General features: G+C 37.6%; 1 protein-coding gene across 3 annotated transcripts in view; it reads left to right on the forward strand.

The window, feature by feature from the left end:
• Positions 1-27,456, forward strand: part of MANEA (mannosidase endo-alpha) — a 64,900-nt gene that overhangs the window by 29,571 nt on the left and 7,873 nt on the right. For all 3 annotated transcript variants that reach the window (XM_045499059.1, XM_045499060.1, XM_045499058.1), the window contains exon 3: positions 4,470-4,579. In XM_045499059.1, the coding sequence (XP_045355015.1) occupies positions 4,470-4,579 (110 nt within the window). The remainder of the gene's footprint in view (positions 1-4,469; positions 4,580-27,456) is intronic.

The raw sequence follows: 27,456 nt of genomic DNA on the forward strand, positions 1-27,456 counted from the left end.
TGGTGTTTCTTTTGCAGGCTGTGTGCACCCTACTATTGTGCCTGAACCTCATTTACCTCTGGCCCAATCAGCTGCAGTGACTGACTTTGCCTGCTGTGGGCACACTAGGCAGGGTTTGGTCCCAGTGCAGTTGAGAAGTCTGAGGCCTCTGCAGGCTTGTAGGTGGGCAGGGTCAGCAGTCAGGCTTTCTGCTCTTAGCCTATCTGCCACAGCTATGGGATACCAAACAGCAAAACTTCTTTCTGCTCAGTGAAGAGGCTTTGCTGCTGGAATTGTGGGCATGCTGGTGTTTGAAATTACTTGGCCTCTCCCCAGGGCAGGAGTCACTTTGTAGTTGTGCGGATCCCTGCTGGGGCTGCTTTCAGATTATGGTGGGGCAGGAACCACTTTGTTGTTATGCCTGCCAAGGCAGGAGGGTTGGATTGGCAGGTCTGCATGGGAATGTGGGGACATAGCACACAGTGCTAGAAAGATAGGTAGAGCATTAGTACTGGCTCCTGCAAATGTCCAGCTATCTAGGATGGGGGAGGGGAAGAGAAATGGCACCCCCTAGTACTTTTGTTTTTGGAGAAGTCTTCTGATCATTCCCACTCCTTTAGTGTGTGTTCTGAGATTAGTAAGTGATTCTCCTTCACGTATACCCCAGGCACTTTTCAAACTGCTACTATTGTGCTGTGTCTTTGGTTGAGTCATTTACTATGCTGGCTTTTTAGTATATGTGCTGCCGAAGCGAGCACTATGCTGGCTTTTTAAAGGCGGAACTCAGTTTCCTATTGCTATCTGACTCTCTTGGAGTTAAGCCCAGTTGACTTGTAAAGTATGTGGAGTTAAATCTTGGTGATATTAAAAGCTTCTAAAGTTCAGCCCCATAGGTTTTCAAGGCCAGATGGGGACTCATTTCCTAGTGCATATCCCAGTACTTCTGGTGCCTAGTGTGGGGTCTAATCCTCTCCTTTCTCTTTGCTTGTGGTGTAAGTCCTTTTTGTGGTTAATCTCACCTGGGTGGTTGGTTCCCAACCATGTGTCCACCTCTCCTGCCCTTTTTGATGTAGCCTCCTCTCTATGATTGACTGTGGAAGGTCTTCTGCCAGTCTTTAGGTCATTTTCAGAGTTAGTTACTTAGAGTTAGCTGTAGTCTCAGAGCTGTGTCCATGGGAGGAGGTGAACCTGGGATCATCCTACTCTGCTGTCTTCCCTGAACTTCTATTTGATTCTTAGAATTTTCATTTCCGGCATATTTCCCAGCTGATTCACATATGGTAGCTGTCTTTCCCATTAGATCTTTTAATGTTTTGATCATAGTAATTTTACATTGCTTATTTAATGATTTCAGTATCTGTTTCATATCTAGTTTGGTTCTGTTGACTTCTTTGCCTCTTGACAGTTATTTTTTTTTTCTTTTTTGTATGCCTTATACTCTTTGTTGAACATGGGTCATCCTATATAGTGGTAATAGTGTTTATGTCTGAAACTGGGCTTGCCTTTGTTTCTGCTAAATCTTTAGTTTGAAGGAGTGTTTAATATGTTTGAAAGAAACAGTAAGTTCTCTATATCGAAGAGAAGCTATCATAAGTTCTGTGGAGTTAAATGTATCCTAATTTACTTGCCGTTGTCTTTTTATTATTGTTTTTATAATCACTTTTGGGGGTCTTATTCTTTGTAAGGCATTTTCTATTTTTAAAAACACTTTTAGGGAATGAACTGAGCTTATCCCCAATTTACAAGTATGGAAACTTAAGTAAAATTAATTAAAGATAAACACCTATCAAATAAGAGAATGAGAACTTGAATCTCCAGGTCTGTCTGATATCATATCTTATCTTCTTAACTATTACCCTGTTTAGATTCATCATTTTACTTCATAAAATAAATGGTTGGGTACCATTTATATTGAAGACCTTGTAATAAGTGCTATGGAGGGACACCATGATCAATATGACACGATCTGCATTTAATAAAATGCTAGTGTGCTAAGAATAGACTTCAAAGAATATCCCTTTTCACTGTACAGTTGAAATAGTAGAAATACTCAGTAATCTTATTTATAAATGATACTTAGATTATGTGTGTTAGAGAAAATTTTCTGGTTGCTGTGAAGGTTCATTACCATTGTCAGTGGCCCAACTCTCCTCGTGAGGAAGACCATGATTGGCTTATTTCCCAGACCATTACTTGTGTTCAGAGCTCATGAGGGATACAGTCCAAAAGATATGCTGCAAAGATAAATTAGACTGTGGAGCACAGTAAGGATATAGAATTAGACATGTGGAAATGATAATTTGACAGAATAAAAAAGCTGAAGCAGAGTAACGAGGAGGAACAAAGAACATTCTTCTCAAGCCTTAGAGTAGAACTTGAGTGAGGATAGGGAGGAAGAAAAATCAGCAGACAAGAATGAGATGGTCAGGTATTAGGAGGATCAGAAATCTAGGAATGCTGTCCGGTAGAACTTTGTGTAAGAATGAAAATGTTCTTTATCTATGCTATTCAGTACAGTAGAAAATACTAGTCACTTTAAATTTAAAGCTAGAGGACTTCCCAAGCTTGTCCACCTGGTACTTAATCCACTGGTTTTGAGGGTTAGTTTACTTCTGCCAATTATGTTTTGGGCAGACCAAGTTCTTGCTCAGATATTTCTCTTCTTCGTGTTTTTGCCTCAGTTTGGACAGATAATTCCTTATTCTCCAGCTCTTTGGCTTTGAGAAGTTTTTTTTTTTTTTTTTATTTTTGTAATCCGTATCTGGTTTAATAATTGTTTGTCGTTGGAAATGTTGGTCTATGTAACCTAATCTTTATTGCTAGGAACAGGAATCTTTTGATTTGAATTTCATGGGAGAATGCTGTGCTTAAAATTTTCCTAGGCTTCATGGATAATCTTTTATATATTCTTCCTTTATTATTTTGTCTCATGTTTGTTTTCTTATTTTTTGCAGGATTTTTTTCATAGGTCCTGTGTTGAAACTTTTTTTAATTGTGACTCTTCATTAGTGGTGTTTTTTTTTTTTTCTTTTTATAAACTAGGCTAGTAGGCAGCTTAAATGTTTGATCAATGTTTCCAGACCATTTTCTTACCATCATTTCCCTCTATATAATAGACTCCCTTTGTAACTAGCCATAAGCTTTCCTAAAGCTTATTATAGGTTCTTTTTTCTACCTCTTGTGTTCTTAATGCTATTGTTTTCAGAGTGGATAGAGGACATAGACGACTTCTTCTTCTCCTCCTCCTCCTCCTCCTCCTCCTCCTCCCCTCTCCCCCTCCCCCTCCTCCTCCTCCTCCTCCTGGAAATGTTAATGAAAGTTCTGTTTTGTTTCCCTAGATGGGGCTGCTCTGTACATGGCATGTCTACTATAAAGTTTAAATCTTATAATTTAGTTCTCTGCTGGTTTCTAACCTTGCAGTTTCTGCATTTCCACATGCTTCTCTTTTGGTACCATTATATTTCTCTCCATGCCTTAAAGAGTATGTTGATTAATTTAGAAATTAGTAGCATTTTTCTAATGGCCTGTTACAGCTTTATATATTAACGTGGGTTTGAATTACTTGACTTCAAATATTCCATCAAAGTGAGTGATTTTTTTTTTTGCAGGCTTATGTTTCTGAAACTTATTTTGTAACTTATCATTTCAAAAGTAAGTCCTACAGGAAGAAACTAATTTTTTTCTTGAATGTTCATAATTTCCCCAAATAAGCATCTGTGGTATCCTCTAGTAGTTGAATGGATAAACTGGCACATTCATACAATGAGATAGTATGTGGCAATAAAAAAGAATGATTTATGAATCCACAAAAAGACATGAATGAACCTTAGTTATGTATGTATGACTAAATTTCAAAAGCCAGTCTGAAGAAGTTACTGTATGATTCTACCTAGTAACATCCTGGAAAAGACAGCAATAGAGATACTAAAAATATCAATTATTGTCCAGGGGATTGAGAGAGGAGGCATGAATAGAGGGATGTCAGAGGATTCTGAGGTCAGTAAAACTATTCTGTATGACACTGTAACGGTGGGCACATATGCTTTTGTCAGAAGCCATAGAACTGTACAACACAAAAGGTAGACTTTGATTAATAATGATGTATCAGTATTGGTTCATTATGTGTAACAAACATACCACAGTAATGCAAGGTATTAATAACAGGAACCATATGTGAGTTGGAGAGGGGGTGTGGAGGAGAATGTATGGAAACTGTACTTTCAGTGCAATTTTTCTGTAAACCTAGATTCTGTAAAGTAAAACTTATTAAATATATTCATACCTGATAGAGTTCATAAATATGACTATACAAAGTAATTAAATAGCCATAGGTAATATTTAAGTAACCAAATAATAACTTATATGGGAATATGTTTCTTTTTTATTGTTGACAATTTGGTCTTTGTTCTGCCTTTTAAGAAAAATCTGTTTGGAATACCTCCATCAGTCCTGTTCCTGTATTTATTTTTCTTTTTGGTTTTTTCTATTAGGTGTACTAGCCCTATCTTGGTACCCACCTGGTACAAATGATGAAAATGGAGAAAATACTGATGATTTGGTACCAACTATTTTGGATAAAGCTCATAAATATAATCTGAAGGTATTTAATTTATTTTTTATTGAGATAAAATTGACATATTAATTTCAGGTGTTCATAATGATTTGATGTGTTTTTTTGTGAAGTGATCATCAAAATAAGTCTAGTTAACATTTATTACCACACAATTCGAAATTATTTTTTCTTGTGATAAGAATTTTTAAGATCTATTCTCTTAGCAGCTTTCAAATACGTAATACAACATTAATTATAGTCACCGTGCTGTACATTATATACCCAGGTCTTTTTTATTTTGTGACTAGAAGTTTGTGCCTTTTAACCATCTTCACCCATTTCACCCCTCCTCACACCCACCTCAGGCCAACCACATATTTGTTCTCTGTATCTATGAGGTTGTTTTGTTTTGTTTTTAAGATTCCACATTTAAGTGCGATCATAGGGTATTTGTCTTTCTCTGATAGACTTAATTCACATAGCATAATGTCCTCAAGGTCCATCCATGTTGTAGCAGATGGCAAGATTTCCTTCTTTTTGTGGCTGAATAATATTCAACCAACTTTTTGGTGCTGAATATCAGCACCATTTTCCAACAGTATTTTCTTACTTCATGTTCTTTGCCACATTTTGGTAATTCTTGCAGTATTTCAAACTTCTGCATTATATTTATTAAGGTAATCTGTGATGAGTGGTTATGACTTGCTGGAAGATGAAATGATGGCTAGCACTTTTTAGCAGTAAAGTATTTTTTAATTAAGACACATTGTTTTTTTTAGTCATAATGCTGTTGCAAATGTAACAGACTACACTGTATGTAGTGTAAGCATAACTTTTTTATGCACTGGGAAGCCAAAAAATTCATTTGACTCACTTTTTTGCAATATTCACTTTATCGAACTAGTCTGGAACCAAACCTATAATGTCTCTGATATGCTTGTAATGATGCAATAAGCGTAAGTATTTTTTCAAACTTGTTTTTGTTTTCTTTGGATAAATACCAGAAAGGAAATTGCTGGGTCATATGGTAGTTTTATGTTTAATTTTTTAAAAGAACTTCCATAGTGTTTTCCATAGCAGCTGAATCAATTTATATTCCCACCAACAGTGCACAAGGGTTCTCTTTTTTCCACATCCTCTACATTACTTGTTATTTCCTATCTTTTTGATAATAGCCATTCTAACAGGTATAAGATATACCTCTTTGTGGTTTCATTTGCATTTCCCCGTTAAGTAGTGATGAGCACCTTTTCATGTACCTATTGGCTGTCTGGATATCTTAGAAAAAATGTTAAGAACTTTAATTGGATTGTGTGTTTTTAGAATTTATATTGGATATTAACTCCCTATCAGATATGATATGCAAATATTTTCTCCCAGTTGCTAGGTTGCCTTTCACTTTCCTGTGCAGAACCTTTTTAGTTTGCTATAGTCCCACTTGTTTGTTTTTGCTTTTGTTGCCTTTGCTTTTGGTGTCAAATGCAAAAAAAAAAAAAAAAAAAAATTAACATCGCTAAGCTCTGTGTCAAGGAACTTGCCACCTATGTTATCTTCCAGTTTTGTAGTTTTCTAAATTTATAAGATTTTAATCCATTTTTGGTTAATTTTTTGTATGGTGTAAAGCAGTGGTTCAGTTTCAGGTTTTTGCATGTAGCCGTCCAGTTTTTCCAACACCATTTATTGAAGAGACTGGCCTTTCTCCATCGTGTGTTCTTGTCTCCTTTGTTGAAGATTAATTGGCTATATCTGTGTGGGTTTTGGGGAGGAAGCTTTCTGTTCTGTTTGTTCCATTGATTTATATCTCTGGTTTTGATCTTGCCAGTACCAACCACATTGTTTTGATTACTGTAGCTTTGTAATACAATTTGAAATTAGGGACCTTGATACTTTGAGGTTTCTTTTTCGTTCTCTGTTTTGGTTCTCTTGTGGTTCCATACAAATTTTAGGACCGTTTGTTCCATTTCTGTTGAAAATGCCATTGGAATATTCCTAGGGATGGGATTTAATCTATAAATTGCTTTGTATAGGATGCATGTTTTAACAATATTAGTTCTTTCAGTTTATAAACATGGAGTATCTCTCCATTTGTGTCTTCCTCAGTTTCTCTCAATGTCTTCTATTCAGTGTCCAGATCTTTTACCTTCTTGGTTAAATTTATTTTTATGTATTTTATTATTTTTGATGCAGTTGTAAATGGGATTTTCTTAATTTCTCTTTGTGATAGTTCATTCTGAATTAACTTGTATCCTAGAAAGAAATCTAAAAGTTTATTGAGCATATCTTTACATAGCATCAGATTTCACCCATTACTTCTAGTCAACCTTTGAGAAACAGCTGATTCTTATGATACTAAAATACAGTGGAGAGTTTACCCATTATCTATTGCTACATAACAAATTGCCGTAAAATTCTGCAGTTTAAAGGAACAAACATGTATTATCTCACACATTTTCTAAAAGTTGAGAATCTGGAAGTGGCTGAACCTGGTGGGTCTGTTTCAGGGTCTCCCGAGAGGTTGTAGTCAGTTTCTTTGCTGGTGCTGCAGTTATCTGAAGGCTGTAGGATCCACTTCCGAGCTTCTTATGCAAAGGTTGACAGGCCTCAGTTCCTTTCAGCTATTGGAATGGGAGTTTTGGTTCTTCATCATGTAAGCCTTTCCACAGAGTCACCTGAGTCCCCTTAACACATGGCAGCTAGTTTCCCCTTAGTGAATGATCTGAGACAGAGTCCAGTGTTTTCTTGACCTAATCTTAGAAGTGACTATCACTTTGACTTCTATGGATTTATCTACTGGTAGACCAACTAAACAAGTACAGCATGAGAAAGATTTATAGACTGATCTCACTAATGAAAATATATGCAAAATTCCTAAAGCAAAAATGCAGATAAGAAGTGTTCATTAGCAAGAAGCTAAAGAATGGTTTCAAGAGTATGAAACCTGAATTCAGATCTCTGCATTCAATCCTGACTCAACCACATAAGAACTATGTAACACTTATGCCTGAGTTCTCTCATCTTTCAAATGGAAAAAGAAAATCTGCAGAGTGGTTGGAAAGATTACATGAAGTAATATGTGAAAAGTGCTCAGTGTCTGGCACAGAGTAAGCACTATATGAATGTTAAGTAAATAAAGTTTACTGGAGATAAAATATGTCATAACAGATACTGAAATCTTGACTACATAAAAACCCAGTAATAAATCTTCTAATGCAAGTTTTTTAACTTGAAAAATGAGGTCTTCTACTAACCTATATCAAACATTTAATGGAAAAACAATGGTAAAACATGTTCATTAAGCCAAGATCAATCAAGAATGCCTTCTATCGTCAGTATTATTTAATAGTGATTGAATTCTGAACAAATCATTTTAACTAAAAGCGTTCCAAATAAAATTACCATTCTTTACAAGTGGGAAATACCTATAAAACTCATGAAAACTATCTAAAAACTATTATGTGTAAAGAGTCCAATAAGGTGGCCAAACCCAAAGAATATACAAGTCAAGAGGATTCTTGTATTATGGGGAAAAGAATGGAAAAAATGTACATTGAAGATAGCATAGCAGTAAATATACAAAGAAATCTTTGGCATTTTATGAAAGGATATAAAAAACTTGAATAAATGGAGAAACATGAATTAATTTTTTTTTTTTTTTTAGTATTTATTTCATGGGAGACAGAGAGACAGAGTGCAAGCAGGGAAGGGACAGAGAGAGAGGGAGACACAAAATCTGAAGCAGGCTCCAGGCTCTGAGCTATCAGCACAGAGCCTGACGCAAGGCTTGAACCCACTAAGTGTGGGATCATGACCCGTGCCGAAGTCAGATCCCTAACATACTGAGCCACCCAGGCACCCCTGGAGAAACATGAATTTATTGTGAAGAGTCAAAATTGCCAAGTGGCCATTCTTTCAAACATTTGTATTTTATATATTAATATAATTAATTTGTAAATTTAGTGCAATCCAAATGAAAAATTCTGATGAGATTTTATAGAACTTAACCACCTAATCCTAAAGTTTATAACTATGTTAGAAAAAAGTAAGACTTAAAAAAATGTTTATTAACGAAGGGAAAAACTTGTTTTTCCAAATAACAAAATGTACTATAAAATGACAGATATTAGAAGTATGGCATTAGCATTACTATACAGAAAGAGATCAATGAAATGAAACAGTCCAAAAACAAAGCACTTTATGTGGAATTCTAGTATATAATTGAAGAATCATTCAGAATGAAGTATGAAAGGAATGTTTTTAATAATCTTGTCTTCCTGGTACTGGTTTAGTTTTTTGCATTATTCACTCCACTGTTGTCCTTAAGCAGTAATTTTCATGTCTAATAATTCTTCTCAGGTTGTTCATTTTTTTCAGGTTTATTCTTGTTTTTCTAAGGCAGTGTGTTAGCAAATCTTGATGAAAATGTGAATCAGTATCTTTTCACTAGAGACTAGTTACTCTGAATTTTCAGGTTGTTACCACTCTTAAAAATCACTGAGGGTTTTTATTTGCTCTGAAACTTCTTCCAGTTTATATATCCTAATTAAATACAGCTGGTTTATCTGGTACAGGTAAATTATTTCCAAATAAAAAGAGGAAACTTAGTTTTAATACTTCTTTCACAGGTTAAGGATTTAGTAGTTTATTGTGGAGTAGAACTGGAACTCTAGGAAAACAGGCGGGAGCAACTAGATAGGCAAATTCTTTTTTTTGTCTTTTTTTTGTTTGTTTTTAATTCCTGTCCATAAAGCCTTCTCCTACTTTATAACCCTAAAGCTCTTAAGGCAGCATCTCCTAAATTAGGTGACTGGGAAGAGCTGTCATTTGCCATGTCCCCTGTACCATTCAGTTAGCTTTCGTTGGCACTTGAAATCTGCAAATACACAGACCTTGCAAATTCTGGCACCAAGTCTGAAACTGGATAAGTGATATGATTTATCTTCTACAAAACAGGTCCAAGGGCCACTCTTCTTTCCCTATAACTATAGATATTATAATCCTGGGACATGAGAGGGAAGGGGCCTTCACAACCCAAGAAAGCTGGCTTTTTAGATTGTACTTTCAGAGTTTAAAGGTACACTGAGGGTGTTCTGATGAATGGGGATAGGTTTGGATTTCTCCTGTTTAAAGCTTATTGTTTAGGTGAATGTGGCAAAGATGTCTAATTGCCAACATACTTAGTCTTTCTGCATCAGATTTTTTTTTATTATTTTATAGTGTTTTTTAAATTTAAATTTTAGTTAACATACTGTGCAATATCGGTTTCAGGAGAATTCAGTGATTCATCACTTACACACAATACCCAGTGCTCATCACAACAGGTGCCCTTAGTACCTATCACCCATCTAGCCCAACTACCAACCTTTTCCCTCTGTCAAGCCATAGTTTGTTCTCTATCATTAAGAGTCTCTTGTGGTTTGTTTCCCTCCCTTCTCTTCCCCCCTTTCCCATATGCTCACCTGTTTCATTACTTAAATTCCACATGAGTGAAATCATATGGTATTTGACTTTCTCTGATTGACATATTTCATTTGGCATAATACATTCTAGCTCGATCTACATTATTGAAAATGGCAAGATTTCATTCTTTTTGATGAATGAGTGATATTCCATTGTGTATGTATACCACATCTTTTTTATCCATTCATAAGTTGATGGACATTTGGGCTTTCTCTGTTGTTGGCTATTGTTGATAATGCTGCTATATAAACATTGGGGTGCATGTACCCCTTTGAATCTGTACTTTCGTATCTTTTGCATAAATACCTATAGTGCCATTGCTGGATTGTAGGGTAGTTCTATTTTTAGTTTCTTGAGGAACCTCCATGCTCTTCCTCAGAGTGGCCTCACCAGTTTGCATTCCTGCCAACAGTGCAAGAGGGTTCTCCTTTTTCTGCATCCTCACCAACACCAGTTGTTTCTTGTGTTGTTAATTTTAGCTATTCTGACATGTGTCAGGTGGTATCTTATCATGGTTTTGATATGTATTTCCCTGATGATGACTGATATTGAGCATCTTTTCATGTGTCTGTTAGCCATCTGGATGTCTTCTTTGGAAAAGTGTCTGTTCATGTCTTCTACGTTATTTTGAGTTTGATAAGTTCTTTATATATTTTGGATACTAACCCTTTATTAGATATGTCATTTGCAAATATCTTCTCCCATTTTTTAATGAATATAATTTATTGTCAAATTGGCTTACATACAGCACCCAGTGCTCATCCCAACAAGTGCCCTCCTCAGTGCCCATCACCCATTTTCCCTCTCCCCCATTCCGCATTCACCCGTAGTTTGTTCTCTGTATTTAATAGTCTCTTGTGGTTTGCCTCCCTCCCTCTCTGTTTGTATCTTTTTTTCCCTTTCCCTTCCCCCATAGTCTTCTGTTCAGTTTCTCAAGACCCACATATGAGTGAAAATATATCTATCCTCTGACTGACTTATTTCACTCAGCATAAAACCTTCCAGTTCCATCCACATTGCTGCAAATGGCCAGATTTCATTCTTTCTCATTGCCAAATAGTATTCCATTGAATATATAAACCACATCTTCTTTATCCATTCATCAGTTGATGGACATTTAGGCTCTTTCCATAATTTGGCTGTTGTTCAAAGTGCTGCTATAAACATTGGGGTACACAGGCCCTCATGCATCATCACTCCTGTATCCCTTGGGTAAATTCCTAGTATTGCTATTGCTGGGTTATAGGGTGGCTCTATTTTTAATTTTTTGAGGAACCTCCACACTATTTTCCAGAACGGCTGCACCAGTTTACATTCCCACCAACAGTGCAAGAGGGTTCCTGTTTTTGCACATCCTCGCCAGCATCTATAGTTACCTGATTTGTTCATTTTAGCCACTCTGACTGGTGTGAGGTGGTATATCAGTGTGGCTTTCATTTGTGTTTCCCGATGAGCATCTTTTCATGTGTCTGTTGGCCATCTGGATGTCTTTAGAATTCTGCCCATTTCTTTGCTGGATTATTTGTTTTTCAGGTGTGGAGTTTGGTTAAGTTCTTTATAGATTTTGGATACTAGCCCTTTATCTGATATGTCATTTGAAAATATCATTTCCCATTCTGTTTGTTGCCTTTTAGTTTTGTTGATGATTTCCTTTGCAGTGCAGAAACTTCAATGAGGTCCCAATAGTTCATTTTTTCATTTAATTATCTTGCCTTTGGAGATATATCGAACAAGAAATTGCTGCGGCTGACATCAAAGAGGTAGCCTGCTTTCTCCTCTAGGGTTTTCATGGTTTCCTAACTCACATTTAGGTCTTTCATCCATTTTGAGTTTATTTTTGTGCATGGTGTAAGAAGGTGGGCTAGTTTCATTTTTCTGAATGTTGCTGTCCGGTTCTCCCAGCACCATTTGCTAAAGACACTGTCTTTTTTCCATTGGATGCTCTTTCCTGCTTTGTCAGAGATTAGTTGGCCGTACATTTGTGGGTCCAATTCTGGGTTCTATTACATTGGTCTATATGTCTATTTTTGTGCCAATACCATACTGTGTTGATGATTACAGCTTTGTAGTAGAGGCTAAAGTCTGGGATTGTGATGCCTCCTACTTTGGTTTTCTTCTTCAATATTACTTTGGCTATTTGGGGTCTTTTGTGGTTCTATACAGATTTTAGGATTGTTCATTCTAGCTTTGAGAAGAATGCCTGTGCAATTTTGATTGGGATTGCATTGAATGTGTAGATTGCTTTGGGTAGTATTGACAAATATTAACAATATTAACACATATCAATATACAAATATAATAACAAATATTAATATACAAATATATTATTAACAAATACTAACAATATTTATTCTTCCAATCCAGGAGCATGGAATGTTTTTCCATTTCTTTGTGTCTTCTTCAGTTTCCTTCATGAACTTCCTATAGTTTTCAGCATACAGGTCTTATACATCTTTGGTTAGGTTTATTCCTAAGTATTTTATGGTTCTTGATTCAGTTGTAAATGGGATCGTTTATTTCTCTTTCTGTTGCTTCATTATTGGTGTATAAAAATGCAACCGATTTCTGTACATTGATTTTGTACCCTGCAACTTTACTGAATTCATGTATCAGTTCTAGGAGTCTTTTGGTGGAGTCTTTGGGGTTTTCCATATAGAGTATTGTCTTGTCTGCAAAAAGTGAAAATTTGACTTTGCCAATTTTGATGCCTTTTATTTCCTTTTGTTGTCTGATTGCTGATGCTAGAACTTCCAACACTGTTAAACAACAGTGGTGAGAGTGGACATCCCTGTCTTGTTCCTGATCTCAGGGGGAAAGCTCTCAGTTTTTCCGCATTGAGGATGATATTAGCTGTGGGCTTTTCATACATGGCTTTTATGATGTTAAGTATGTTCCTTTCTTGATGATTTTTATTAAGAAAGGATGTTGTATTTTGTCAAATGCTTTTTCTGCATCTATTGACAGCATCATATGGTTCTTATCCTTTCTTAATGTGATGTATCACATTGATTGATTTGCAAATATTGAACCAGCCCTGCAGCTCAGGAGTGAATCCCACTTGGTCATGGTGAATAATTCTTTTTATATGCTGTTGAATTTGATTTGCTAGTATCTTGTTGAGAATTTTTGTATCTGTGTTCATCAGGGATATTGGCCTGGAGTTCTCTTTTTTCGTGGTGTCTCTGTCTGGTTTAGGAATCAAGGTAATGCTGTTTTTCTTCCATTTGTATTTTGTGGAACAATTTGAGATGGATGGGTATTAACTCTGCTTTAAATGTCTGGTAGAATTTTCCAGGGAAGCCATCTGATCCAGGGCCCTTATTTGTTGGGAGATTTTTGATAACTGATTCAATTTCTTCATTAGTGTTCAAATTTTCTCTTTCTTCCTGTTTGAGTTTTGGTAGTATGTGGGTGTCTTGGAATTTGTCCATTTCTTCCAGGTTGTCCTGTTTGTTGGCATATAATTTTTCAAAGTATTCTCTGATAATTTCTTGTATTTCTGAGGGATTGGCTGCGATAACTCCATTTTCATTCGTGATTTTATCTATTTGGGTCTTCTCTCTTTTTGAGAAGTCTGGCTAGGGATTATCAATTTTGTTTATTTCTTCAAAAAACCAACTCTTAGTTTCATTGATCTGTTCTACTGTTTTATTTTTATTTTTATTTTTGGATTCTGTATTGTTTATTTCTGCTCTGACCTTTATTATTTCTCTTCTTCTGCTGGGTTTGGGGTTTTTTTGTTGTCCTGCTTCTAGTTCCTTCTGGTGTGCTGTTAGATTTTGTATTTGGGATTTTTCTTGTTTCTTGAGGTAGGCCTGGATTGCAATGTATTTTCCTCTTAGGACTACTTTTGCTGCATCCCAAAGGGTTTGGATTGTTGTGTTTTCATTTTCATTTGTTTCCATATATTTTTTTAATTCCTTCTTTAATTGCCTGGTTGACCCATTCATTCTTTAGTAGGATGTCCTTTAACCTCCATGCGTTTGGAGGTTTTCCAAACTTTTTCCTGTGGTTGATTTCAGGTTTCATAGCATTGTGATCTGAAAGTGCATGGTATGATCTCAATTCTTTTGTATTTATTGAGGGCTGTTTTGTGAACCAATATGTGATCTATCTTGGAGAATGTTCCATGTGCACTCAAGAAGAATGTTTATTCTGCCGCTTTTGGATGAAAAGTTCTAACTTTATCTGTCAAGTCCATCTGCTCCAGTGTATCATTCAGGACCATTGTTTCTTATTGATTTTCTGTCTAGATGATCTGTCCATTGTTGTAAGTGGAGTATTAAAGTCCCCTGCAATTACCACATTCTTACCAATAAGATTGCTTAGGTCTGTGATTAATTGTTTTATATATTTGAGTGTTACTGAATTCGGTGCATAAACATTTCTAATTGTTAGCTCTTCTTGATGGATAGACTGTGCCCTTCTTCATCTCTTGTTACAGCCTTTAATTTAAAGTCCAGTTTGTCTGATATAAGTTTGGCTACTCCAGCTTTCTTGATAGTTCTCCATCCCCTCACTTTCAATCTGAAGGTGCCCTCAGGTCTAAAATGAGTCTCTTATAGACAGAGAATAGAATGGGTCTTGTTTTTTTATGCATTCTGATACCCTATGTCTTTTGATTGGAACATTTAGTCCATTTACATTCAGTGTTATTAATGAAAAATATGCATTTAGAGTCATCATGTTATCTGTAGGTTTCATGCTTGTAGTGGTGTCTCTGGTCCTTTGTGGTCTTTGCAGTACCCACAGAGTCCCCCTTAGGATCTCTTGTATGGCTGGTTTAGTCCTGATGAATTCCTTCAGTTTTTGTTTGTTTGGGAAAACCTTTATCTGTCCTTCTGTTCTGAATGACAGGCTTGCTGGATAAAGGAATCTTGGCTGCATATTTTTCCTTTTCATCACTTTGAAAATTTCCTGCCACTCCTTTCTGTCAATTTTCAGTAGATAGATCTGCTACTACCCTCATGTGTCTGTCTATCCTTACAGGTTAAGGCCCATTTATCCCCAGCTGCTTTCAGAGTTCTCTCTTTATCTTTGTATTTTGCCAGTTTCACTCTGATATGTCTTGCAAAAGATCAATTCAGATTACGTCTGAAGGGAGTTCTCTGTGCCTCCTGGACTCCTGGATTTCAACGTGTTTGCTTCCCCAGATTGGGGAAGTTCTCAGCTATGATTTGTTCAAGCACATCTTAGGCCCCCTTCTCTCTCTTCTTCTTCTTCTTCTTCTTCTTCTTCTTCTTCTGGAACTCCTGCGATATGGGTGTTGTTCTGTTTCATTGAGTCACTTAGTTCTCTAATTCTCCCCTTGTGACCCAGAGTTTTTTTCATCTTTTTCCATAATTTTACTCTTCTCCCCTCTGCCTCTTCAATTCTGGTTTTTGCCGTTCTCTATTTTGCACCTCATTACAGATTTTTTTTAATACATCATGACTATTTTTTAGTTCTTTGATCTCTGCAGCAATAGATTCTCTGCTGTCATCTATGTTTTTTTTCAAGTACCAGCAATTAATCTTATGACTATTATTCTAAATTCTTGTTCAGTCATATTGTTTATATCTGTTTTGAGCAATTCTTTAGCTGTCATTTCTTCCTGGAATTTCTTTTGAGGAGAATTCTTCCATTTTGTCATTTTGACTAGTTTTCTGTCCCTTGTGTGTTTTAAGCTTTGTGTCCTGTACCTGCAAGCACTGCTATATTAAAGGGGGGTCATACATTGTCCAGGGCCTGGCCTTATAGGAGGTGTTTTTTTGGAGAGTGTACTTGCTCTCTATTGTTGTGAGTTTGGCTACTTTGTCTCCCTGCTCTTAGTGATATTTTGAACCCTTCACTAGATGTGCTTTGATTTGTTCCTTGAAGTAGCCCTGGAAAGGAAAACAAACAAAAACAAACAGAAAACAAAAACACTTGAACACACAACCCAAAAACAAAAAACCAGAAACACCAGCTACTAGTAAACAACAGGGTGGAGGTGGTGCTGATGGAAGAGGCCTTATCCCATACAAAGAGAGAAATGACAGGGGTAGGGAAAAAGAAAGAATAAGAACTGACCAGAGAAACTATATGGCTTAATCCAGAGAGAGAGAAAGGAAAATAAAGACGACACTTGGAAAAAGAAAAAGAAAATAGTTACCCAGACAGAGAAACTATATGGTTTAATCCAGAGAGAGAGAAAGGAGAATAAAGAAGGAGGTATAGAACATGTATCAAGAGAATAGATTGGTTTTGGTTTGTTTAAAGACATATTTAGAGTAACCAGAGTAGAGGAGGGAAGAGATGAGAAGGAGAAAAGGAAGGAAGAATATATCTATATAATAAATGTCTGAGAATTAGATCAGGCAATGCAACAGCGCTGGTCTGGAGAAGAGGCCGTCTGGTTCATCAGTATCAATCCTGCTCCAGTAGATAGGCAGTTAGCAGGCGCAGAGGGGTGTGGTTTGGTGTAGGCGGGTCCCGCCTCCTCTGTGGGCCCCACTGGCCCTTTGCTGCAGTCCCCCCTTGTTGGTGATGGGGAGAAAAATAGTGACACCCCAGTCTCTCCTCCATGGACCCAGTGAGCCAAACCACTCTGTTCGAGCCGTCCTCACAGTGCCACGGGCAAAAACGAGTCAGTTTGTCCTGCTCCACCGACTCCCAAGCCCCAGTGCTTGGCTGGGATTCAAACTCCTGTCCGTGTGCCCTGGTACTGGGGAAGCACAGCTGTGCGCCACCCAATATGTGGTCCCCAGCTGCTGGTGCAAGGGGACCTGCCCTGTCCCACAGCACTCCAGGGAGAGGATTGCTTTCTCCTACTGAGGACTGCACCCCTGACCTAGCCACTGAGCCTGGGGCTGGCTCCCCTCTTCCCCAGGTGCACCATATGGGCAGCCAGCCCCAGTCCCCTGTCTGGAGAAAGCCCCTCAGTTAGAGATTGGCTCTTTCTCCTTCCTGATCCATGTTTTTGTTTTGTTTTGTTTTTTTCTTGTCCAGATACAGTCCTAAGCTTCCTCAGCCACTCTTGCTTTTCCCTTTGTCTCTCCGCAGAAGGGGATCCCTCCCCTCCTTCGTTTTCTCTCTCCGGGTTTGCAATCATACACCTATGGCCCATCAGATTGTCCCAGTGGGTGCCTGGAAGCACGACTGTCTCTTTTCCTCCCAGACTCTCAGAGTTCAAAGTTCTTAGCTTCAGCACTGGTTTGTTTGTGAGATGAGGGAACTTCGGATCCCTGTTTCCCTACCATATCGGCCCCTCCCCTCTTTTCTCCCATCTTGTAGCCTGCCTTTTAGTTTTGTTGATTGTTTCCCTCACTGTGCAGAAGCTTTTTATCTTGATGAAGTCTCCATAGTTCATGTTTGCTTTTGTTTCCCTTGCCTTCAGCAACGTGTCCAGTAAGAATTTGTTGCAGTGGAGGTCAAAGAGGTTCCTGTCTGGGTTTTCCTCGAGGATTTTGATTGTTTCCTGTCTCACATTTAAGTCTTTCATCCATTTGAATTTATTTTTGTGTATTGTGTAAGAAAGTAGTCCTGTTTCATTCTTGTGCATGTTAGTATCCAGCTTTCCCAGTACCATTTTTTTCCGTTGGGTATAGTTGACCATATAGTTGTGGGTCCATTTTGGGGGTTCTGTTCTGTTCCATTGATCTGTGTGTCTGTTTTTGTGCCAGTACCATACTGTCTCAAGGACTACAGATTTGTAATACAGCTAGAAATCCAGAATGATGATGCCTCCAGTTTTATTTTTCTTTTTCAGGATTGCTATTCAAGGTCTTTTGTGGTTCCATACAAATTTTAGGATTGTTTGTTCTAGCTCTGCAAAATATGCTGGTGGTATTTTGACAGGGATTGTATTAAATGTGTAGATTGCTTTGAGTAGTGTAGACATTTTAACAGTGTTCTAATCCATGAGCGTAGAATGTTTTTCCATTCCTTTGTGTCCTCTTTAATTTCTTTCATAAGTCTTCTATAGTTTTCAGAGTATAAACCTTTTACCTCTTTGGTTAGGTTTATTCCTAGTTATCTTATGTTTTTTTGTGCAATTGCAAATGGGAATGATTTCTTGATTTCTTTTTCTGCTGCTTCATTGTTGGCATATAGAAATGCAAGAGATTTCTGTACGTTGATTTTTATGTCTTGCAACTTTGCTGAGTTCATGTATTCTAGCAATTTTTTTGGTGGTCTTTCATGTTTTCTAACAGAATATCATGTTGTTTGCAAATATGTGTCTCAAATTTTATATCTGATGATCAGAAAAATTTGGAACCAGAGAGTCTAATATTTTACAAACTTTTTAGGACAATTTTTTTTTATTTGTATGTGGGGAGCAATTATGCAGTGCTTTAAAAAAGTAGACCGGGAACCATGAGACTGGGGTTCTTAGCTCTGGAGTTTTATGTTACTTACTTCATCTTCTTGGCTTATCTTCGTCATTTTAAAATGACATCATAAGATGTCATGAAATGACATGAAACCATAAGATGGTCTTATTTATTGGATTTTTGTGTGATTTCCGTAATATTGTTGAAAGGATATTTTTGTAAATAGATAAAGTGTAATATATCCTGTTTTTATAAAGAATGGATACTTTGCTTTCTAGTTCAAACAAAAGTTAATGCTTAAATAATGACAGTAATTTACTAAAATTAAAATTTTAAGGCAATATGATACAAAGGAGGAGTAATTCTCTGAGTTCTGTGCTAATAAACTAGGGCCCACAATACACATTTGTCACCAAACCTGAAGCTTTAAGGGTAAAATAAATGGGTTTATTAGTAAAAACTTTTTTTGCTTGCTAATTTTCAGCCCCAGGAAGTAATCTCCCCTTTTCTCCAATTTGATTAGTATAGAGTTAGTATTAGTCCCTTACCACTAAGAAAGCAGCTCTTCAATTTATCAATTTTATTTTTAAAATATTCAATTTTTTTTTAGTGTTTATTTAGAGAGAGAACACATAAGTGGGGGAGGAGTAGAAAGAGAGAGAGAGACAGAATCCCATCCAGGCTCTGCACTATCAGTGCAAAGTCCTATGTGGGATTCAATCCTAAGAACCAGGTATGACCCAAGCTGAAATCAAGAGTTAGTCACTTAACTGACTGAGCCACCCAGGCGTCCCTAAAATATTCCAGTAGTTTTAATGTATTAATTGTATTCAACCTTGATTGATATTTTTCTCATTCTTTGCTTGGGCTTATTTTACTCCTCTCTTGCTACTCTCTGAGCTGAAAATGTTTTTCCTTTATTCTCTTTTTTTTGTTGTTTAGGAAAGAGAGTTTACTCAAAAATGAGTTTGTCTCATAGTTAAGCTTTTGTCATAGCTCATTAGTTTTCATTACATAATAGTATAACTAGTATTAGTCACTAAGTACTTAGTAATTGCAATTTTTATTAACTTCAACCAAGAGTCATTTTAGGTTAGTGCGTTTTAAGTCAAACAAGCAAAAATAATAAAAATGTTTGACACTGTAGTTACTTGTTTTGCATTATCTTTAGCAAATGTGGATTAATTTCTTCAAGGGGGGGGCAAAGTAAATGAGTAAAACTAAAATATAAATCATGAGTTTTCAAAGAGAGATATCTGCTCTCTCATATATTTGTCAGCATATTCACTGGAATAAGAGCTATATCACTTTTAACTGTCACTGAGTAGGTTGGTTTTGTAAAAACTGTAAAAATCAGGGGTGCCTGGGTGGCTCAGTCAGTTAAGCCTCTGACTTCAGCTCAGGTCATGACCTCATGGTTCATGTTTGAACCCCACATCGAGCTCTGTGCTGACAGCTCAGAGCCTGGAGCCTGCTTTGGATTCTGTCTTCCCCTCTCTCTCTTCCCCCCCCCCCCCCGCCCCCCGCTCATGCTCTGTCTCTCTCTCAAAAATAAACATTAAAAAAATTTTTTTTAAGGTATAGGAGGGCAAAGACAGGGTAGAAAAAAAATCCAGCTCTGATCTTTAGTTTTTTAAATTGTCTTTAATGTTTATTTATTTTAGAGAGAGAAGGAGGGAAGGTGAAAGGGGGAGGGGCAGAGAGAGAGGAAGACACAGAATCCAAAGCAGGCTCCAGGCTCTGAGCTGTCAGCACAGAGCCTGACGCAGGGTTAAAATTCATGAACCGTGAGGTCATGACCTGAGCTAAAGTCACTTAACTGACTGAGCCACCCAGGTGCCCCATGCCCTCCTATATCTTCATGAACATAGCAGTGAAACAGTACTTGAGTGAGACATGTTTTGGTATATTTGTGTCATTGTCTGGCCAATATTCCTGTTTCCTTTCCCCTCCGTGGAAAAGAGTAAGGGTACCTCTTGCCCCACTGATGTTGGGCTTGACCTCATGGCTTACTTTGGCTGATGAGATGTGAAGAAACATAATGTATACCATGTCTGAGCATAAGCATTGTCCATGGTCGTGTTCCTTTCTCTTCAATGAGAACAGCATGCACCAGGTGCTCTTTGTGCCTAGGACCCTGAATGGTAAGGCACACAGAGCAGACCTGAACCTGATCCACAGTCTAGAGCATTGTTAGGTATGATCCTTCTATATCAGATTTGTTGAGGGTTTTATGATGAAAGGATGTTGTATTTTTTTTTTCAACGTTTATTTATTTTTGGGACAGAGAGAGACAGAGCATGAACGGGGGAGGGGCAGAGAGAGAGGGAGACACAGAATCAGAAACAGGCTCCAGGCTCTGAGCCATCAGCCCAGAGCCCGACGCGGGGCTCGAACTCCCGGACCGCGAGATCGTGACCTGGCTGAAGTCGGACGCTTAACCGACTGCGCCACCCAGGCGCCCCTGTTGTATTTTTTTAAATGCTTTTTCTGCATCTATTGAGATGATCATCATATGATCTTTATCTTTCATTCTGTTAATGTGATGTATCTCATTGATTTAAGTATGTTGAACCATCTTGATTCCCAGTGATAATTTCTACTTGGTCATGGTATATAATTTTTTTAATGAGTTCTTGAATTCAGTTTGGTAATATTTGTTGAGAACTTGTGCCTGTCTTTTCAGAAGGTCCATAGTTTTCTACCCATGTAGCATCATTATCTAGCTTTAGCATCACGGTAATGCTGGCCTCATACAATCAGTTTAGAAGTGTTTCCTGCTCTTCAATTTTTTGGAAAAAAGTGAAAAGTATTAGCAGTAACTCTTTAAATATTTGGTAGAATTCCCAGTTAAGTAAGACATCTGGTCATGGGGTTTCATGAATCAGGAAGCTTTTGATAACTGATTCAGTCTCTTTATGTGTGCTTAGATTTTCTTTTTCTGTGTCTTTAGGAAATTATCCAGTTCTTCTAGGTTATCTAATTTGTTGGCATATAATTCATAGTAGTCTCTTATCCTGTTTATTTTGATAGTGTCTGTTGTAATTTCTTTTTTGAGTCTTCTCTCTCATTCTCACTTAAGAGTTGTAAATTTTGTTAATCTTTGCAAAAAAACAGCCCTTAGTTTCGTTACTCTTTTCTATTGCTTTTCTGGTTTCCATTTGATCTTTGATCTTTATTATTTGATCTTTATTATTTCCTTCTTTCTGCTAACTTTAAGCTTAATTTGTTCTTTTTCCAGTTTCTTGAGCTTTCTCATTTTGACCTATATGACCTTTCTCTCTCTATATGACCTCTCTATATGACCTTTCTCATTTTCATTTTTTAATATGTGCATCTATCATCTATAAACTTGTCTCTGAACTAGTTTTGAAGCATTCCGTTGGTTTGGGTGTGTTGTGTTTCCATTTTCATTTGTGTTGAGACATTCTTTGATTTCCTTTGTTTTTTAATGGGGTATAATTGACATGTAACTATATATTAGTTTCAGGTGTACAGTGTAAAGATTTTATATTTATATATATTGTGGAATAATCACCACACTAAGTCCAGTTAACATCTACCACCACGCATGATTATAAAATTTTCTTGTGATAAAAATTTTAAGGTCTAATCTCTTAGTAAATTTCAAATATGCAGTGCAGTATTAGGAACTGTAGTCACTATGTTCTACATTACATCTCCATTTCTCTCTCTCTCTTCTCCTTCTGGGACCCCTGTCATGCAAATATTTACTTGATGTTATACTATAAAAATCCCTTAATTTAGGTTCACTATTTTTCCATTCTTTTTAATTTATTTATTATTTACTTATTTTTTGCTGTTCTGGTTGGTGAGTTCCTATGCCCTGTGTTTGAGTTCACTGAACCTTTCTTCTGTTTCATGTTATTTAATCCCTCTTGTGTATTTTTCAGTTCAGCTATTTAATTTTTTAGCACTGACTTTCATTTCGTACTTTCTAATATTATCCCTTTGTTGAAGTTTTCACTTTTTTACCCATTCTTCTGAGTTTTGTGACCATATTTAAGATTATTAATTTCAGCTCTTTATCAGGTAAGTTACTATCTCCATTTTATTTGACTCTCTGTTGGTTTCTATGCATTAGATGAAACAACCATCTCTCCCCGTCTTGAATGGTTGGCCTTATACAGGAACCGAACCTTAAAACTCAACCCTGCCCTAGCTTTTGGCTGTCTGTTAAGATTATTTTTAATGTTTATTTTTTAGAGAGAGAGGGAAAGCAGGAGAGGGGCAGAGAGAGAGGGACAGATGATCTGAAGCAGGCTCTGCACTGACAGCAGTGAGCCCAAGCCCAATGTGGGATTCAAACTTAACAAACTGTGAGATCATGACCTGAGCCAAAGTCGGATGCTCAACCAACTGAGCCACTCAGGCACCCTCTATTTTATTTTATTTTATTTTATTTTTTAACATTTTATTTATTTTTTAGACAGGGGGAGATAGAGCATGAACGGGGGAGGGTCAGAGAGAGAGGGAGACACAGAATCTGAAACAGGCTCCAGGCTCTGAGCTGTCAGCACAGAGCCCGACGCGGGGTTCGAACTCACGGACTGGACCGTGAGATCATGACCTGAGCCAAAGTCGGACGCTTAACCGACTGAGCCACCCAGGCGCCCCCTCTATTTTATTTTTAATAGATTCCTGTAGTTGGGGTATTCCAAATAGTTATACAAAGCAAGGGAGAGCCTCCATCAGCACCTAGATTCAGGCTGATAAACCAGAGCCTTAGTTAGGCAGTAGCTTTAAAAAAAAATTTTTTTAAACGTTTATTTATTTTTGAGACAGAGAGAGACAGAGCATGAACGGGGGAGGGTCAGAGAGAGGGAGACACAGAATCTGAAACAGGCTCCAGGCTCTGAGTTGTCAGCACAGGGCCAATGCAAGGCCTGAACTCAGGGATGGCGAGATCATGACCTGAGCCAAAGTCGGCCGCTTTACCGACTGAGCCACCCAGGCGCCCCAAGCTTTTTAAAGAATACAAATAAATACAGTCCAGTGGGACCACAGACGTGAGACCCACCAGCCATCAGAGCCAGGCAATCTGGATGTGTTGCCTGCATGGCAGTTGTGAAAATTGTAGCACCAGACAAGTTTATTAGCTCCTTTCTGGGAGACTCCACAAGCTGTGAAGCAGAGGGAGAGCGCAAAGACCACATCCTCTGGCCTACATTCCCTGAAAGCACTTTTGTATGCTCCAGATGTGTGCCAAACCTGAAATCTTTCCCTAAGGCTGAAGCTCCAGGACAAGCAAGTCTGCCTTTTTTTTTGACAGAATGGGGCTGTGTTTCAGTCTGCTGTGTGCTGTGCCACGAAGTACCTGTGCCACCAAGTCTCTGGTTAGTGCATTTCTGGGAGACTCCAGAACTCCAGCACTGCTGCTACCAGAGCCAGGCATTCAAGAGTTATACTCTTGGTTGCAGCTGCACCAGACACATGTAAGAGGCCCCCTCTAAGAGATGCTGATGCTCTGAAGTGCAGCAGAGGGAGAAGCAGAGATAGTGCCTGGCACTCTGAGGGCCCAGGAAAAGTTTACAGTCAGCCCGTAAATGTGTTTAATTAGAAGCCTGCCTCTCAGATTGCAATGATGACAAACTATTAGGCCCCTTTTAAAAAAAGACTGAGCTCCTAGTTGTTACCTGTTGCTATGCCAAAGAGGTGATATCTGTTTAAGAATTATTTTTCTGTGGGTTACAGTCCTGTGGGATTTGTGAGCATTAACTCCACTGGCCAGCAGAGCCAGGTGATGTGGAGGTGTCCCCTGGAAGCAGCTGTACAAATCAAGGCACCAGCCAAGAACTTAAGTTCCTTTCTTGAAGATAAGGGCAAGTTTAAGCAAGGCAGATGGAGAACGTAAATACTGCATCCACTGAGCAATTCTCTGGATATCTATAAATGTGCCAAATCAGAAGCCTTAGGTCAAACCCTCTGGTCAGAGCTCCTGGACAAGCAAATAGGCCTCTTTCTCCATTTGGGACTGGGTTTTAGTCTGCTATCAATACTCTCCCAGGGGAGTGCCAGTCTGCCAAGAACTGCCTCTCTGATTGTTGTGTTCCTGGGTCCCTTAAGATGATAAGCTCCTTGTTCTTGAGAGCCAGGTGATCAAGGGGTGTTTCCTGAGTGGCAGACACAAAAACTGGGTCACCAGACATAAAAACCGGGATACCAGACATGGGTAAAAGCTCTCCTTTAGGAGATACTGGTGTTCTAGAGCACAACAGAGAGAGAGATCAGGAAGAATTCACCCACCGGCCTTCTTCCCCAGAGAGTATTCCCGTAGGCCCCTGCCTCTCAGATCAGTGCTTTAACATTAGCAAATGAGTCTCTTTGACATAAAGTCTGGGCACCTTTCAAAGAACTGTTTCTGTACTGGGTCCTGGGGCAGGTGAGTCGGCACATGAACCTTTTAAGAACCATCAGTCTGGTGGGTATGAACCCTGTTGGTCTTCAAAGCCAGATGTTTTGGAGACTCCTCTGTCAGGTGCCAGTCTTAAAAGTGGGATACCCAATGTGGGATCAAACACTTTGCTTCTCTGGGAGAAGCTCCAGCTTTTGAATCCCCTTCTGATTATGGATCGGGGGTGGGTTTATCGTAAGATTGTCTCAGTCTTTCCTATACACTTTGATATGGTTTTTCCCATGTTTGCCAGATGTGAAGAGCTCATGCTGCCAGGTTTTAGGGTTTTTTTTTTTTTCCAGAGGAAATTATTCCATAGATATAGCTATAGATATAGTGTGTCCATGTTAGGTGAGTGTAGGATCTTCTTCCTACATCACTATCTTGAATTGGAACCGTTTTTTATTTTCTTTCCCTACTACAGTTAACATTTATATCAAATAAATTATAAAGTAAAACTACAAAGAAACAAAAATATTTAACACTCACAGAGACACAATTTTGTAAAGAGGAAAGTTAACCATAATTAGCATAAGTGCAATAAATTATATCTGTTGATATTTTAGGGGAAAGTATTACCAGAAGAAACACAAAAATACTTTTAAAATACAGCATCATTGCCACAGCACATGGAAACATTGCCATAAAAAAATTAACGATTTTTGCTTAATTTTTCAGCTCTCTTTGAATTTATATCTGAAATTTGATTTTCTACTGCAATTCCACTTGCATGGAGTATCTTTTCCATCTCTTCACGTTTTACATGCATCCTTAAAGCTGAAGTGTATCCATTGTTGGTACCAAATACTTGGGTCTTAGTTTTTATCTAGCCAGCTAGAGTGCCTTTTGATTGGTGAATTCAAACCACTTATGTTTAGAGTGATTTTTTAGTAAGTCCTTAACCATTAATAGCTTTTATATTTCCATTATTTCTTTTTACCTCTCTTTCTGCCTACCTTTGTAAATTGGTTATTTTTCATGGTGGTATGTTCTGTTTCCTCCTTTGTCAATTTGCTGTGGGTTTTGTCTTATTATTGATGTTCCAATTGACCTCCTATTTTTTCTTTAACAACTTGTTGCTGTATTTATTTTTCCTGCTTTTCCTCTGACTTTTATACTGTAGTTGAAGAGTTGACACACCGTTCTAATATAGAGTTACAGTTTTCTAAGGTATATTTTTACTTTTACCTAGTGTATTGTGTACTTTTGAATGTTTTTATGTGGCTTATTAGCATGTCTTCGTTTTAGCTTGAACTCTTTATCAGGTTGCTTGCAAGGCAGATTTGTGGTGGTAAACTTTATTTCATTGGTCTGGGAAAGCCTTTATTTCCTCTTCATATCTGAAGGGAAACTTTGCCAGATTAAATATTCTTGGCTGACAATTTTTTGTCTTTCAACACTTCAAATATGTCGTCATGCTCTCTCCTGGCCAGTAGATGTTCTGCAGAGAAATACACTGATAGCCTAATGGGAATTCCTACGTAAGTTACATTTTTTTTAAATTGGATGTCTTTAATATTCTTTATTATTTGTGACAGTTATGTCTTATAGAAGGTCATTGGGTATTGAGATAAAAGGGTGATCTATTAGTTGGTAGACTTGGACATACATAACTTTCCTCAGGTTTGGGAAGTTCTCAGCTTTTTAAAAATTTATTTATAAACTCTTCCCCCTTCTCTATCTCTTCTTCTGAAATCCTGATTTATTCTGATATTTGCCTTCTTTATGGATAATCACCACTCACATAGGCTTTCTTCACTTTTTTTTAACTCTAATTTCTCTCTTTTGTGTTATTTCAAAATTCTTATTCTCTGTGTCAATTATTCTTTCTTCTATGTGATGGGCCTTGTTATATATGCTCTCTGTTGTATTGAATTATCAGCTCCAGAATTTGTTCTGTTTCTATAATTTCATTCTCTTTGGTAAAAAAAAAAAAAGAAAAGAAAAGAAAACTCATTTTGTTTGTATTTTTAATTCCTGACTTCATTGAATTGTCTTTCTGAATTTTCTTAGAACTTGTTGAGTTTCTTCATTACAGCTATCTTAAATTCTTTATCGGTTAGATCAGAATACCCTGTGCCTGCGAGCTTGATTGCTGAAGAATATAATTTTCTCTTAGTAATTCCCTATTTCCTTGAATTTTCATAACCTTTGTAGATATTTATTGGTGCTTTCACATTTGAAGTAGAAGATACCTCCTTAATTCTGCTTACTGTCTTCAGATGGGGTATTATGTTCTATAGTATTGTTACTGTATTTTTCCTCTGTGTTTTTGAAGAAACCTTCTCGTCATCTTGTTCCTCCTTTGGGGCAGTTTTCTAAAACTTTTAGGTTTTCTCTGGTTCTTATAATTTACCAGACTACAAGCATTTGTTTTCTAGAAGGTGGCACTATAGCTCAAGTTTGTGCTGTCTACTAGAGACTACTCTCATGGTGGCACTTGAGAATCCTGCACAAGGAACTAACAGACCTCGAGGGGAGGTGTGGGTTTAGCACCGGGTGCTCCCACAGACCCAGTAGGATGATCCCAGGAGTGGTACTTCTTGTTAGGCACAGTCCTTCTCACACCATTTGAAATTCTTACCTGCTTCTTTTCCAGTATCCTCCCAACTTCCAGTTATAGAGCTCCCACCTTAGTACTCCATGTGCTGAGGCAGAAAATGGATTTCTCTAGTTGCCATACGTAGGCAGTCACTGATTTCTTTTCCCTTGCAGGAGAGGTCACTGCCACCAGATAAATCAGCACCCTTCAGTGTTTT

This window comes from Leopardus geoffroyi, chromosome B2, assembly GCF_018350155.1.
Source record: "Leopardus geoffroyi isolate Oge1 chromosome B2, O.geoffroyi_Oge1_pat1.0, whole genome shotgun sequence".
Lineage (NCBI taxonomy): Eukaryota > Metazoa > Chordata > Mammalia > Carnivora > Felidae > Leopardus > Leopardus geoffroyi.